Here is a 15,562-nt window from a genome sequence, read left to right on the forward strand (position 1 = left end):
CTTTTCCATGAAGCACCAAGGAAGCAGATAGCGTGGAAAATTCTGAGCCTAGGAGTTCTAAATTCAAAATTTATGGTAATAACTAAGACATTTTAGAAATATACATTTAAAAATAATAGCATATGTAGAAGAAGGGAATGTGCTATATTTGATGACTATATATTTTTACATTATTTGTCTCTATATAGAGTTGATAATTTGTTCTTCTCTTTCATGCAGAAACAACATAGATGCAACAATGAAGTGAAATATTAGTTTCACTTAAAATAATTCATATATAAGTTATCAATCCTAGAGGCTTCTCTCAGGATTCTCTTTAAATCCTTTGTTTCATAAACTCTCCAATAATTTGGGGGATTAACTCATGGCAGTATTTTATTTTCATTTCCTAGTACGTAGTTGGCTTGATCGTCGCTATGATATAAGTCATCATAAAACCATCACAGTAATTTCTTACCTTCTGGCTTCCTTTATATGAAATTCTTGCACAACCCTAACTTATCCTTTTACCTATGGGTGTGTTATAGTCCTTTGGTAGTGTGTTCTCACTGCAACAAGTACCTAAGTATTGGTGGCTGCCATATTGACAAATGTGACACTCTCCTTTAGTCCCAGCACTCAGAAGGCAGAGGCCGTCTGATCTCTGGGAACTTGAGGCCAAACCTAGTCTCTGAAGTACGTTTCAGGCCAGGGCTACACAGTGAGACTCCCTGCTTCAAAGCAAAGCAACAAAACCCCCAAACCAACCAGCCAGCCAACCAAAACAGAAGTATCCATGTAGATGGCTTTGGGGACTGTGCTAATCGAGTTGCCTTTGGATTGACAGAATCATGCAGACGTTTGTTACTCAGCAGTGGAAACAGAGCAAAGAAAAGTCCAATTGCCTGCACGGTAAGAAGCTGTCAGAGAAGAAGGTGAAGTCTCCTCTGCATTTGTTTTCTACCCTGCGCAGGTTGGTAACAGGCGTCTTTACCCTTGTCTCAGTGCTGAGCCCATAGTGTACGTCGACACCCAGTTTAAAGTTTTATTTTTTCCTGTTGCTAGATGTCCGCTTCTTTCCTTTATGACTTCCAAGAAAAGACTTAAGTTGCAGGTGTTCCATCTAAAACTTACACGGGCTCTTTTTTGTTGTCTGTATTAGCCAGTACTGGAAAATTTTACTAAAGTTAGATTTTGTTTGCAAACGGAGATTTCTCCCAAAATTAGTTCTTGATGGGCTTCTGGGATAGGTTGGAGGGAGAAACCATGCTGAAGTGGTCGTGTACTTGTGGAAAAAGATGTGGGTTAAATTCCTGTGACCCATTCTGCGCTCAGAAGAGGGGGAGTGTTGGTGAGGTGGCAGCAGGTGTCCCTCGGTTGAGCTGGGGCTCTGAGGTCAGGGCCAGTTTAAGCCCCGTTGTTAATTGTTGCTCATCTCCAAGGTCGCCCAGCTATCCTCCCCCTGGTTGCGGCAAAAGCAAGTCTAAACTGAAACCCGAACAAGACGGCATCTCCAAAACGCACAAGCTGCTGCGAAGGACTTGTTCTAGCACCGTCAAAGCCGACGATGTGTGCACCAAATCGCACAGGACCTTTGGGCGCTCATTATCCAGCGACCCCAGGGCCGAGCAGGCGATGTCCACCATCAAATCGCACAAACTCTTGGGCCGGCCCTGCCCTGCAGCGGGCAAGCAGGAGGACTGCCTCACGCTGAAGTCGCATAAGCTATTGACTCGATCTTGTTCTGGAGACCCGCGATGTGAGCACAACACCAACTTGAAGCCCCACAAACTGCTAAGCAGGTCTTACTCCAGTAATCTCAGAATGGAAGAATTATATGGGCTGAAAAACCACAAATTGCTCAGCAAGTCTTACTCCAGTGCCCCCAAGTCATCGAAAACTGAGCATTTCAAGGAACCCAACGCAGAGGGCAGGAGGCTCTCGCTTACCTCAGGGCTTATCGGTATTTTAACACCATCGTCCTCTTCTTCTCAGCCTCCTGTGCGTAAACACTTTGATCTCGCCTTCTTAAATGTAGCTAAGGGGAAAGAGATTTGTTTCCACTTTTTAAGTAAGACCTGGAGAGGAAAGAAGGAAGATATATGTTATTTGTTTTGTTTTTTTAAATTTGGTGTTTTCCCCTGCTTTGGGAATAGTATTTTTGTGTACTGGGTATGTACTGCTGGCAGAGAGCCGTTAGTGTTGGTTGCTGGGGAAAAGTGCGATTACTGATTTGCAATCCAGTTAGATTTACAGAGCTTTTAATCCTTACTAAGTGGGTTATTTAGTCTTTTCAACACATAAGTAGGGGACCATATAACTAAGGATTATATTCTCGTTACATATTAGAGAATTCTGTCTGTGACATTGAGATTGGTGATCATGCAGGTGGTCTCAGTGTCCATCTTCTGCTAACACGGTTTTTGGGGAGAATCTGGGTCCCATTGATGACTGTATGGTTGGTATTGGTTTTGAATCTGTCGTACACAAAACACCTCTCCAGTGACTGGTGCTACAGCCAGCTCCCGACAGACTTAACATTATGCATGTAGTTACATATTCAAGAATGGTTTGTAAAAGTTTTTGCTGTTTTAAATGTGTGTATGTTGTGGGTGCCAGTTTAATGATTCCCATGTATACACCCAGCCATATGTAAGTTAACAAAAATAAGGAATTGTTTTTACAAAGCTATTTTTTAAAATTACATTTAAAAAATTTAGTTATTCACTTTACATTTCAATTGTAGCCCCCCCCCCTCCTGGCCCCACCCTTCTGCCTCATCCCCTTCCCCCTCTCCCCTGCCTCTCAGAAAATGGGAGATCCCCTGCAAACCCGCCCCGCCACTTCCGGTCTGGTCAGGACTGTGTAAGGAAGTTATTCTTACATAGTGTTTTCCCTACAATTGAATTACAAATACCCCTGTAACATTGTGCTTATTTTAAGAAACTGGCAGTCTTTGGAATTTTATATGAATATCTTAAAAGTTCATTTAAAGGTATGCTGTAATGGCATGGAGGAAATTGTGTCAATCAAATAACAAAAAGGAATATTTCCCATAATAGTTTCACCCCAGAAAGATAATTTCAGGTAGTTTGTGAAGAAAACATTTATATTTTTTTCATGTTCTTAGCCCGATTAAAGATTTAATACCGGGCCCTTTGCCAGCAGCTCTCTAAGTTTTCTTGGAAGAGTTACTGCAGCGGTTACTGCAGCTGATAAGATTTGAATGTTCTGATGAGGGTGTGGGCTTTTTTTGATCAGTAATAGAGTAAGCCATCTTTCTTTTCATGTAACGATGGCAGGCATTTCTAGTAAAAGATGAAAAATTAAGAATATCATTTTGTTTAGGAAAATATTGCAGATTATGCAAATATCATAGAATCGGTAAAGAAATTCAATATTTTGATGCCATAGTAGCTGACAATATTCATGTGGCCGGCCTCCTGCATTTATTTCTGAGAAAGGCAAGAGATACAGCTTCTACATTTCCCTCAATGAAAAGTTACTTTTTAAAACTTTGCTTTTTATAGACAAATGGTGCAAAATGCATTCCAATCCGAGACCGCGGCTTTCTGGTGCAGGTAAGAGTTCAGCCCACCTACTGGGGAAGCATGTGCCCCCTGCTGGGCGTTCACGTCATCCAGAACCTCACTGCCTTGCTTCCTTGTATCGTTCCATTCAGACGATTGAGTTTGCTGAACAGCGGATCCCGGTACTGAATGAATACTGTGTGGTTTGCGATGAGCCACACGTGTTTCAAAACGGTCCCATGCTTAGGGTAAGTTCTTATTGATCGAACTGCCATGTTAATATAAGTGAATGCATTCTAATTTAAAATACAAATAAGTCAATAGGTGAAGTTCAGGATAAATACTTCCCAGGGCAAATATTTAATATATACTAAGTGGTATCATTTGCGTGGAAAGGAGTTAGCATTAATTCTGGAGGCATCTGTGAAAAAGTAAGTGTTTTCCTGCTACGATTGTGTTCCTTATGTTTGTCATCTTTATTCCATTTACATCTACTTCTATATTGGCAATAAGTCTTGTAAACTGTATATTTAGATGTTTATTTAATAGCATATGGCTTCTGGAAACAGCTTTTGTTTTTTTAACATTAGGGTAGGATGCTTTAGTGTGTTTGCTCAGAACCCTACAATTTAAGATAGTATAGAGAGGTTCCATGCGAGTGCGTCGTAGTGTTGGGAAGGCAGAAGAAAGTCAAAGCTGCCAACTTAGTGGCCATAGGCGTCACGTCACCATCAACGCGTGGAAATGGAAAACAGTGAGCATGTGCGTGCTTTGGAGAATGAATTGTTCAGTTTAAAAACTGGCCTTATTTTGCAGTAATAACTTTATAAGCTTAATAGAAGTTTCAAAATAAAAGCTACAAAAAGAAACTTTAATGAACCTTGCAAAAAACCCTCAGTTTTTAAAGTGAAGTTTATATAATTCTTGGGGTGGCTTGAATAAGAACTGTTCCGCATAGACTCTTGTATTTGAGTGCTTGGTCCCCAGTAGGTGTCCCTGTTTGGGGAGGTTGTGGAGACTGTAGTAGGTGGCGCCTTGCTGAAGGAACTTCGCAAAGGGAGGGCTCTGTGGATTTTTAACTTCGCCGCCATCTACTGATTTCTTTCTCCACGTCCTGGGTGAGGGATGAGATGTGATCTCTCATCCTCAGTTTTTACCCATGATGCTATACCTTCCCTGCCCTTCTAGTTCTCTGGAGCCAGAAGCTAAACTACTGGCTTTATTCTGTAAGTAGCTTTTTGGCATGGTATGTCATCACAGCAACAGAAAAGTAACTAATACAACATTTAAGTCATCAAAATGCACAGTTAAGCGATTTTTAATGTAATCACAATTATAATCGTTGTTGCTAATTCCAGAACGTTTTCACTATTAATGAAGAACCTCATACTCCTGACAGCCTGGTATCTGGCGGCCACTGACGTACTCTCCTTTTCTATGGATGGGTAGCTCTCAAGGTTCATCTTACAACACGGATCAATACTCTGTTCCTTTTCATCATTCAATACTCCATTTTATGGATGGATATACCACATAGGTTTACTTATGCTTCAGTTAATGGAATCTTCAAAAAAAAAAAGTGTGTGAGCATATGTGTGTGTGTGTGTTTGTGAGCGTGTATTTGTGTGAGAGAGAGAGAGCTGGGGCAGAGTGTATGTGTACGTGTACCCATTCCAGTGTATGTGAATCTAGCTCTCTGGTTTTGGTAAAATTGCTGTAATGAATGATAATTTTGAGAATGCTTTCGTGTGCTTACTGTCCGTTTGTATATCTTTAGGAAAGTGTCTGTTCAAAACCATTTTTTTTTGTTTTTATATTGAGTTATTTTAATTTTCAGTATTGAATTTTAAGTATTCTTTATTCTGAATATTATATCTTTATTCTTAGGTCCTTATCATATATAATTGACAAAGACTCTATTTTGTGGGCGTTCTTTGTATTTCCTTAATAATGTCTTTGATCCAGTCAAGTTGTATACTTTGTTGGAGTCTAATATTTTTAATTTCTTGCCTTTTTGATGTGAATTATTTATTTTCCTGTGTTTTCTTGGGTGTAGTTAACCTTCTTGGGTTGGGGTTTTCCTTCTAGTTCCTTCTGTAGGGCTGGATTTGTGCATAGATATTGTTTAAGTTTGGTTTTGTCATGGAATATCTTGCTTTCTCCATCTATGGTGATGGAAAGTTTTGCTGAGTATGGGAGTCTAGGCTGACACCTGTGGTCTCTTAGGGTCTGTAAGGAGTCTGTCCTGGCCCTTCTGGCTTTCATAGTCTCTGTTGAGAAGTCAGGTGTAATCCTGATAGGTCTGCCTCTATATGTTACTTGGCCTTTTCCCCTTGTAGCTTTTAATATTCTTTTCTTGTTCTGTGCATTAGTGTTTTGATTATTATGTGGTGGAAGGATTTTCTTTTCTGGGCCAGTCTGTTTGGTGGTCTGTAGGCGTCTTGCATGTTTGCAGCGTCTCTTATCTTTGCTTCATAGATTGGAAGGTGCTGCTCCAGGATCACTTGGTTACATTGCTATGACATATAGTGGGGCAGCATGTGACAGCAGGCACACGAAATAGCACACCTGTACACCCCCTGCCCCCGGAGCCAGAGAGACTGGGACCCCACGGTTCCTGTAAAGCACACACCGCATGTCTGGTCTTCCTCCCTGATGTGTTTTTCATGAAGACACACTAACTGCCCCCTGCTGTATCAACATAGACTTAAAATTGCTGCTTTATGTAGCTTGTTTTTAAACCAGATGGAAACAGATCAAAAAATTAAAATAAAAACAACTGCATGTATGTACAGGTTATTTGGTTGTTTATTTAGTTGGTTGGATGGTTTAATTTGTACTTTTTGTCATTTCAGGTTCTTACCTGTGCTCATGATGTCTTTGTATATCCTGGCTAGGGCTCTGGGAGTTTTAACTTGAAGTTTTCCTTCATTGTTTCCTGAGCAAATTTTGCACTAATGATGAACTCTCAGATTTTTTTGAGAATATTTTCATTTATTTTCTAAGTTTGAATGTTACACATAGAATTATTTGTTGACTTTTTTTCTTGTTTTGATTTAAATTTCTCTTTTACTTGTAACTTTGTGCTACTGTATGCTTTTACTGCTTGTTTTCTGAGGACAAATTAGTGTGTGTGTGTGCGTGCGTGCGTGCGTGTGTGTGCGCACGCACACAAGATTCCTCATGTGCATGTACTGCTCTCATTGCTGCTCGTATCACTATTTGCTGTAGCTGTATTTTGGTTTATTTGAGACAAAGTCTCTCACTGTTGCCCAGATTGGCCTGAAACTAACTGTAGAACCCAGGCTACCCTGGAGGTTCAGGCATTCGCTTTGCATCAGCCTTGTGAGTGCTGGGATGACATCTGTGTGTCACCAGGGCTCTCGGTGTTTGATTAAGGTATGTGTGTGTCTCTTTATATCTATCCTAGTGGAGGTCACTGGGCCTTCTTGAGGTATAGGTTAATAACTTTTTTTTTTCACAAGTTTGCTATTTTGGGGAGATGTCATTGCATCCACTGTTCCTGCCACTCCTTCGCCTTCTCTCCCAGCCCAGCACCATCGGCACACTTATATGAGTCGGTTCTTGGAAGACATCTTTAGTCTTGGTTCTCTCCCTTCACTGCTTTTTTATGCTACTGAAGTTACACGTCTCAGTTGGCGAGATACAAATGCCTGTGAGCTCCTCAAATGCGTCCATAGCATCCCTTAGTGAATATTATATCAGTGTAGACAGTGGTCAACCCCAGGGTTTATTTCCTGTTTATAAATTCTATTGGCTTCTGTGAAATACAATCTTTACTTAGACAGAGTTAGTCTTGGCTCTTTAATCATTTTGAAAATGCTGCTGAATCCAGTATCTGTATGTTTTCCTGAACGCTGTCCGTCAATAGCCTTTCTCCTACACGAGGGCCTTTATTATTTCTTTGAAGACCTTGTCCTTTTTTATTGGAGAATAGGCATCCTGAATATGCTTATGCAGCCACCTGCCAATCAGATCGCTGCCCTTCCGAGGACTGACTTCCTGACAAATTATTATCAAAAGTCTCTTCCCATTTCGTGGCAAGGATATCTGTTTGTAGATAATTCCTTTAATACTTAACCTGGAGGTTTAAAATTCTACCCCACCACGAATTTCTCCTTGTAATAATAAAAAACAGCTAGAAATGATATTTAATGCCATCTCTTGATTTTTTTCTTTAGTTTTTGGAGGGTTTATTGTTTTCATTTATTTTTTCCTCCTCTTCTTTTAAATTAAATATATATTCTAGCTGCTTAGCTTTAGCTGGCCAAGATTTTTCTATTTAGTGTAAAGTGGCTTCAGACTTAGGGCAGTCCTCCTGTCTGAACCTCTCAAATGCTGGGATTTTTGCCACAAATCACCATGACTGCTTGCAAATTTTTCCTTGAGCACATGAAGTCCTGGCCAAGTATGTGGCCTCTGTCTTCCCAGGCACGTGTGGAAGCTGCTCACAGTCCTCAGGCATCATTTTCTCAGTCTTTCCTCCAAAGAAGTTTTCTTAGTTTGGTGTCTGCCTCAGCGTTACTTACCACCTCTGCAATGTTCAGTCCTACTCCTAGGGATGAAATTTAGTACTGGGTGAGTTCTGGATCAGACATAGACAGACAGGTGTCTGAGTCTGACTTCAGGGAGCCGTCAAGTGGGGCCCATAATAGTCCTTTGTGAATGACCCTTTTCGGTTTGAGGAGATGTGAAGCTGTTGTGAACAGTTTACAACTGTTTTGTGCTTCTTGCCTCACTATAGAGTCTAAGCCAACTTCCAAAAACGATTTGAGCTCATTAAGACCATTTTTGCTACTATTTTTAAAGATTTTATCGGGAGGTGAAAGGGTGGGTCATCACTGAGCAATTTTTGTTGATATCAACCCTTATTTGTATGTTTAAAAAATGCTTTCTACTACAGCAATACAGTAAAATCTGGGTTTTAGTGTGACAAGCAGTAAAGTGCGGGTAAATATGGAGATAATGTCTGACCTAATTTGTGTCCTCATTATTTATTGAGGAGGAGTCATTTTGCATCATGGGCCAGAACCATGTATGCTTTGCTTGTCTCCGTTCTTGGTGTTCACAAAGCTCTAGTGATTTGACCCTGGACTTCAGATAAGTTTTTCTTCTCCTTTTTTTTTTTTTTTTTTTAGGATTACAGAGATTAAACAGTTTGTTCAGCACCATTCAGATAGCGTGTCGGGATGCAGAGCATTCAACATGGTTCTGTCCAGCTCCTGCACTCTCCATCTTAAACATTAAGCGTTAATAAGGTGAAGGTGCCGTGGTAGATCCTGTTCCACTTTTTAAGGGAGAAAGATCATCTTGCTCTTCAGAATATGTTTGAAAAGATAAATCATACAGCGTGTATGTCAGTGAATTTATCAGAGGTTTTTAGTATCTTAAGATGCACATGGAATTAGCATAATTTTCAGATTTTATGATTTATTTCTTAGATTTTATTCAAGGGAAATAGGTGAAAACTATTCTTGCAGTTCATTTCTGTTTTTATAAAGTCTACTTTTATTTTATTCTCAGAATAAAAAATAAAACAGCATGTAATGGCTAAATTATTATGTGATTTAAAAGAAAAATGTTCAAAAAAAAAAAAAAAGAAAAGAAAAATGTTCGCTTGACGCATGGAATAGTGAGCCTCCTGGTAGTCTCTACGCACCCCGCTTAAGAGCTGCAGTCATATTCTGCCAAGGCTCAGGCTTTGACCTTGAGTTTATCCGTGTCAGTGCTGTCTCCACTGCAGAAGACGACAGGAACTCATCAATACCAGACACCCTTGAGGTAGTTTTTATGTGTGCAGAGCACTTTGTATGGATTCTCAGCATTGAATCCTCATGGTAACCCTGTGAGGTATTATTAGTTCCACTTCATGTGTGAGGAAGGGAATATGTTACCGTGTGTTACCCCAGGACTAACTGGGCAGGCACTCCGCTTGCAGACTTGAAGGACCATGTCTATGTTCCTGAAATTCACTGCACACACAGTCGGCAGCTACTCTTTGTGGTTTAATCTGCATTCCATTCCTGTAATAAGGGGCAAAGGTACCACAGTTTCTCTTAGTATTCTTTCTGCCTCCCTCCAATTTTGTTTTCTTTTGTTTTTGCATCAGTGAAGGTTACAGAGAAAAATCTTCTAAACAAGTATTTTATATAGGTAATTATTAGATTTAATGTTGCCATGACACAGCCTAAGGCAGTGCTTCTCAATCTGCCTAACGCTGTGAGCCTTTAATACAGTTCCTCATGTTGTGGTGACCCCCAACCATACAATTATCTCATTGCTACTTCATAACTGTAACTTTGCCCCTGTTATGAATAGTAATGCAAATCTCTCTGATACGCAGGATGTCTGATATGCAGTCCCTGGGAAGAGACCATTCCATCTCCCACAGGTTGAGAGCTACTGGCCTAAGGAAATCAGACAAGTGCCTTGGCCGTTTATGTTATGATATAAATGACAGAAAATTAGACCAGGAAATGAAAATCAAAGAAATGTCTCCTGTTCGAAGGGGGATTAAACAGAAGGGACTGTTTCCTAGTTCTCTTAACAGAGGCTTCTCTTAATTTTGCCATATTTGTTAGTTTTTCTCTATATCTCTCTTGTATTTACACTGTAGTATGTTTTTCTGTAAATTTAGGAATCATGTATAATTTCTCATTGGATTTTAAGCAGTGATTCATGGACTCAGCGATTCACTGATTCACTGATTCAGGCTCAGCCCTGTGACATATTTCCAGCTGTAATAAATCCTAAGGAGGCTGCATCATAGCTCAGCAAGTGATTTAGGAGTCTCAACAACACTTGGTTTTCATAAAATCCCGAACCTAAGGTCTTTGTCTTCCCAACTTAGATTATTTCTCATATTTTCCGTTAAGTCTGATTTTCTCAAGATGTAAATGTCCTTTAACATTCTGCTCTTGAAATTCTAAAATGTTCATCTCTGCACACACTGTTCTGTTATTCTACCCAGAGGGCTCTTGGTTGGTGTGTTCCATACTTTCTGAAAGTGCTAGTTAGAACTGTGCTGGTTTTCTCTTTGTTTACAAGGTTTCTAAGTGACAGTTCCAGGTAAGACCTGACAAAACGCTCGCATCTGTGATGCAGCCACATTAACACAGGAGTGTTCGTAGTGTCCAGGTTCTTAACTCAGCAGTACAGTGGGTTGTTACCAGAAAACCAACCCAAAATCCGTTAAATGAATCTGTCCCCTTTGATTGCACTAGAGTGTGCACGCTGTGTGTGTTTTAGGGATGTCTTCGAGTGTTACTATGAACAGAAAAGTAAGGGGCTTGCTTTGGTGCCTAAATCGCTAGTGCCTTTACCTTTCCACCCTGCCGTTTGGGTCTTTCCTGACCTGTCCTTGTGAACTGCTAAGCTATGACGGAGAAAACCACACTTCTGTGTGTGTTAGTATCACTGTACTCACCAAGAGTGTCTGTCGCTCTTTGTCCCATTTCTCACATGAGCATACGTGTTAGTAAGTTAAAGAGTTGTGGTCACGGCCAGCTGCCTTCACAGAACTGGACCTGTGATGAGAGAAACAACATAGTGGTAGCAGCATGTGACAGAAGATGGAGAGATGGAGGGAGGCAGGGAGGGAGGGAGGGAGGGAGGGGGAGAGAGAGAGAGAGAGACAGACAGACAGAGACAGAGACACAGACAGAGACACAGACACAGAGAGGGGATATCATTTCCAAAGGCAAAGTCCCAGAGACCTCCTTTGCCCAGTATTGCAATACTTCCACTTTTCAGCACTTCTCAAGCATTTGATCAATTACTAACTACTCAATAGATTAATCCATTGATTTGGTTGGCACTTCCTACATCGGATCATCTCTTAAAAGCCTTTCAAATTGCCTTCCACTTCTGAAGTCTGCACAGTGACCACGCAGTCATGCAGTCAAGCCTGCCCTGCAAGAACAGTGCCACGTTTATCTTCCTGCCTCATCTGTGTCTCTTAATCGAGAGCAGACCTTCCCCCAACTTGAATACCGATGTCTCCACTACAAAACACACTCAAAGTGCTGCCCATGAAATTAGAAATAGAGAGAACTGAAAGCTTAGACCTGTGTTTCCTAATATGATAACATTTTTCAACACTATTTTTAAGTTAAGAATTTACACTTCAACTGATTTTCTCTCTCTTTTTACTTGGAAATATTTGAGCAAAAATTTAACATTTTTGATTAACTAGATGTATAAAACGTTATATGGCATGTGACAAAGAAGCAGCCTTCATTAAATACTTAAGCATTTTCATTCAGCACTTTTATTTTTATCTGCATTAAGATAAAGCTACTATGGGGACAGTTGAGGTAATTTAATTGATTTTGCTTATCACTTAAATAGCCCTCCATTCCTAAAGGAGATGTTCATAACTCTTGTCTGCCTTTCTTATCAATTCACTGAATTGGCATTACTTTTATTCCCTTTTTACAGATTTGGAAACAGCTGTCCATTTGCTCTATAGTCAACAAGACTCAGTGTGTTTTATACATTGGGATTACATGAAATATTTAGTTTGAACAAAAAGATCATAGCAGAAGTGTTTGAAAACCATTCCCAACACCATGCTTCACTCTCTACATAAATGCATAGCAAAATCCTCTAGAGTTGTAAATTTCTATTCTCAGTAAAGGGTAATTTAAATTCATTGAAAACACAAATTTCTTAAAATACAGTTAGGTTCTAAAATATTCTTTGAGGCTTAGAAACAGTCTTTGAAATATGTTTTTATTGCTCACATTTAAATTACTTTTGATTCAAAAAAATTTAAATGCATTCATCTTAGCTGAAAAGGTCTACAATAATACATATTTAAGGATACATATAAAAGTTCCTTGTGCTTTTAAGTTGGTAAATAATGAATATTGCATTGTAAATATGCATGTGTTGGTAATGGGGGAACCTTGCTATATTTTTACAGCCTAAATTCTAGGGAGTTGATTGCTCCAAGACAACACACAATTATTAAAAATTAATTACACCAGACTTAGTTATATTTATGCTTATATAGTTAGTTTATATTAAAGCATGTGATGTAAACTCATTATCACACACAAGAGTCATTTCCAAGTGGGAAAAGGTAAATCTGCAGTGTAACTCCTTACATGGTGCCAAGGAGGAATGACTCTGTTTGTCTTCCTTGAGTTTGACTCCCTTTCTGTAAGCATAGAAGCTTTTTCATTCACTCTTTTAGAGTTTTCAGGCGTGTACACACGTACTTTGAATTTATCAATCCCATACTCCCCATCCCGCTCCTCCCAGTGACAGCCCTCCCCGTCCTGCTCCTCCCAATGACAGCCCTCCCCGTACTCCCCATCTCGCTCCTCCCAGTGACAGCCCTCCCCGTACTCCCCATCCCACTCCTCCCAGTGACAGCCCTCCTCGTACTCCCCATCCCGCTCCTCCCAGGGACAGCCCTCACCATACTCCCTATTCTGCTCCTCCCAGGGACAGCCCTCACCGTACTCCCCATCCCGCTCCTCCCAGTGATAGCCCTCACTGTACTCCCCATCCCGCTTTTCCCAGTGATAGCCCTCACCATACTCCCCATCCCGCTCCTCCCAGTGATAGCCCTCACCGTGCTCCCCATCCCACTCCTCCCAGGGATAGCCCTCACTGTACTCCCCATCCCGCTCCTCCCAGGGACAGCCCTCACCGTGCTCCCCATCCCGCTCCTCCCAGGGACAGCCCTTACCATGCTCCCCATCCCGCTCCTGCCAGGGACAGCCCTCACCATGCTCCCCATCCCGCTCCTCCCAGGGACAGCCCTCACCGTGCTCCCCATCCTGCTCCTCCCAAGGACAGCCCTCAGCATCCTCCCAGCTTCTTGTCCTCCTTCCACAGCTCACTAGGACCGTTCGGTGCTGTCTTCATGATGTGCATGTTTGTAGAGAGATTCGCTAGAGTATGGTCAGCCTAGCAGAGGCCACTTTCCATTTTTCAAATTGAAAATAAATTTTCAGACGTTGTATTTTTTCATATATTATATTCTGATCACAGTGTGTGTGTGTGTGTGTGTGTGTGTGTGTGTGTGTGTGTGTGTGTGTATGTACTCCATTCACATTTATACCCACATTTAAATAAGTATATTTTATTATTAAAGACTCAGATAAAACTGATAATTACCCAAATCATTAAATAAGCCAAACATTGCTATTCAGTTTTGAGATTAGTATACTTTAGTAGTTAAAGAGGTGGTGGGCTACTTGACCTGAAGAATGCCCCTCTGTGTTGATATTCACTGGGGTTAGTAGTTCATGGGTAAAAGTCCCCACAGCTCATCCCAGTTCACCATGATTTCCAAGCTTTTTCTTCCTGAATTTTCATTCATGTGCAACCACAACCTCCTTATGTTCAGACATGGATGCAACATTGGATGTTGTGAATGCTCAGTAATGGTTGCTCCTGTCACTGCAGGTCACAGCATACTCCCCAGAAAGGGAGCAAGGGGGGGGGGACCTTTCTATCTTTGGGAGGAAATTAAGGCACACATACATACATAGATATTCACAAAAGATCGAAGAACGTTTTAGAATGAGTCAAACATTCAAGGTAAAGTAAAAAAGTTGAAATTGAACAACCTGCTCTGCACTTATCCAGACACATAGAGTATAGATTGAGTCTGCGTTCAATCTCTTCTCACATTTCCAACATTCCTGAAACAGAATCAGACTTGCACTGTTAGGACCAACAAAAGAAATATAGCAAATCCTTTTTCTCCTTAGATGACTTCAGAGATTCTGCCAGACACTGGGATAAGGCAGGCTTTCTATCTGTGAAGCTAGCCCTCCTATGAGCCTCTCCTAAATGTGTAGGAGGTTCAGAATGGAGCCATAGTTTCCCACTGGCTAAGCAACAGACCAAATCGTCCACTAGAAGCAGTGAGCGCAGGAGCCTTTTGTCTGCTGTGCAGAGGCACAGTGGATTGCATCCTGTTAGGCTTCATCAGCTGCCTAATGCAATGTAACTGGGGAAGTAAGATACATCAAGGGGATGACACTGTATTAGATTTGAAAGATGAGAACTCCTCCAAAGCAACTGCAGACTGTATACTTCAGTGTCGTTGACCTCAGGAGGTTCCTGAAGTCAGAAGTCTGTGCAGCAGAACCGATCTTTCAAGAGCTAGGTAGCAAATCAGTAGAGTCATGCTTATTTCTCCCAAATAAATTTCCTAGGGAAAAATGAGATTCAGCCATTACATCTTTTTTTTAATGTATAGTCTTTGAGTATACAAAATGAATGCATATAGTGTGCATTGTGTATTGGGTAGAGAGATGCATTTCACTGCCTTATACCCTGTCCATCCGCTGCTAACTTGTTCTGGATGGAAATGCCTGCAGCTTACTGAAGTGGATCATTTTCTCTGGGACTTTTGACTCTACCAAGAGACTATTGGTACTTTAGTGTAAGAATTTGTCTATTCTTAAGTAACATGCTTATAATAAAGGAAACACGATTTCCTTTCTTAAAACACTCTAAGCCGCTGGACTCTGCGTCTATGATGTAGAACAACTTGACATTTACGAATTGAAAGATGGAAACATACACTGTAATTGACTCCTGTTCCTTTGTAGCCCACAGTGTGTGAGCGGGAGCTGTGTGTATTTGCTTTCCAAACCCTGGGGGTGATGAACGAAGCTGCTGACGAGATAGCTACTGGAGCTCAGGTACGCACGCTAAGTGGCCTTGTCTGCTTTGAAAAACATGTTCCATAGGGTATTAAGTCTCTTCTTGGCAACCTACCCTATGAGCATATACAGGGGGAGGTAATCCCCCTCAGGAACAGTCATAGAGGAGGGGAATAATGGGAAAATGGGAGGGGGAGGAATGGGAGGATACAAGGGATGGGATAAACATTGAGATGTAACAAGAATAAATTAATAAAAAAAAAAAACTATCAAAAAAAAAAAAAAAAAAAAAAAAAGAAAGAAAGAAAAACGTGTTCCAGGCCACTGCTGTCACTTCTGCAGGGACGACGACGGCTTCAGATAGCTTCTCATTAGAAACAAGCTGGCGCTTGATTTTTT

General features: G+C 40.9%; 1 protein-coding gene across 1 annotated transcript in view; it reads left to right on the top strand.

Moving 5' to 3' along the window:
* The window catches only part of Parp8 (poly(ADP-ribose) polymerase family member 8), a 154,971-nt gene that overhangs the window by 116,693 nt on the left and 22,716 nt on the right, over window positions 1–15,562 (top strand). Inside the window, exons 12-16 of the mRNA XM_051172595.1 lie at window positions 827–952; window positions 1,422–1,980; window positions 3,510–3,560; window positions 3,662–3,757; window positions 15,110–15,202. Of these exons, the coding sequence (XP_051028552.1) occupies window positions 827–952; window positions 1,422–1,980; window positions 3,510–3,560; window positions 3,662–3,757; window positions 15,110–15,202 (925 nt within the window). The remainder of the gene's footprint in view (window positions 1–826; window positions 953–1,421; window positions 1,981–3,509; window positions 3,561–3,661; window positions 3,758–15,109; window positions 15,203–15,562) is intronic.

Source organism: Acomys russatus, chromosome 30 (assembly GCF_903995435.1).
Source record: "Acomys russatus chromosome 30, mAcoRus1.1, whole genome shotgun sequence".
NCBI lineage: Eukaryota > Metazoa > Chordata > Mammalia > Rodentia > Muridae > Acomys > Acomys russatus.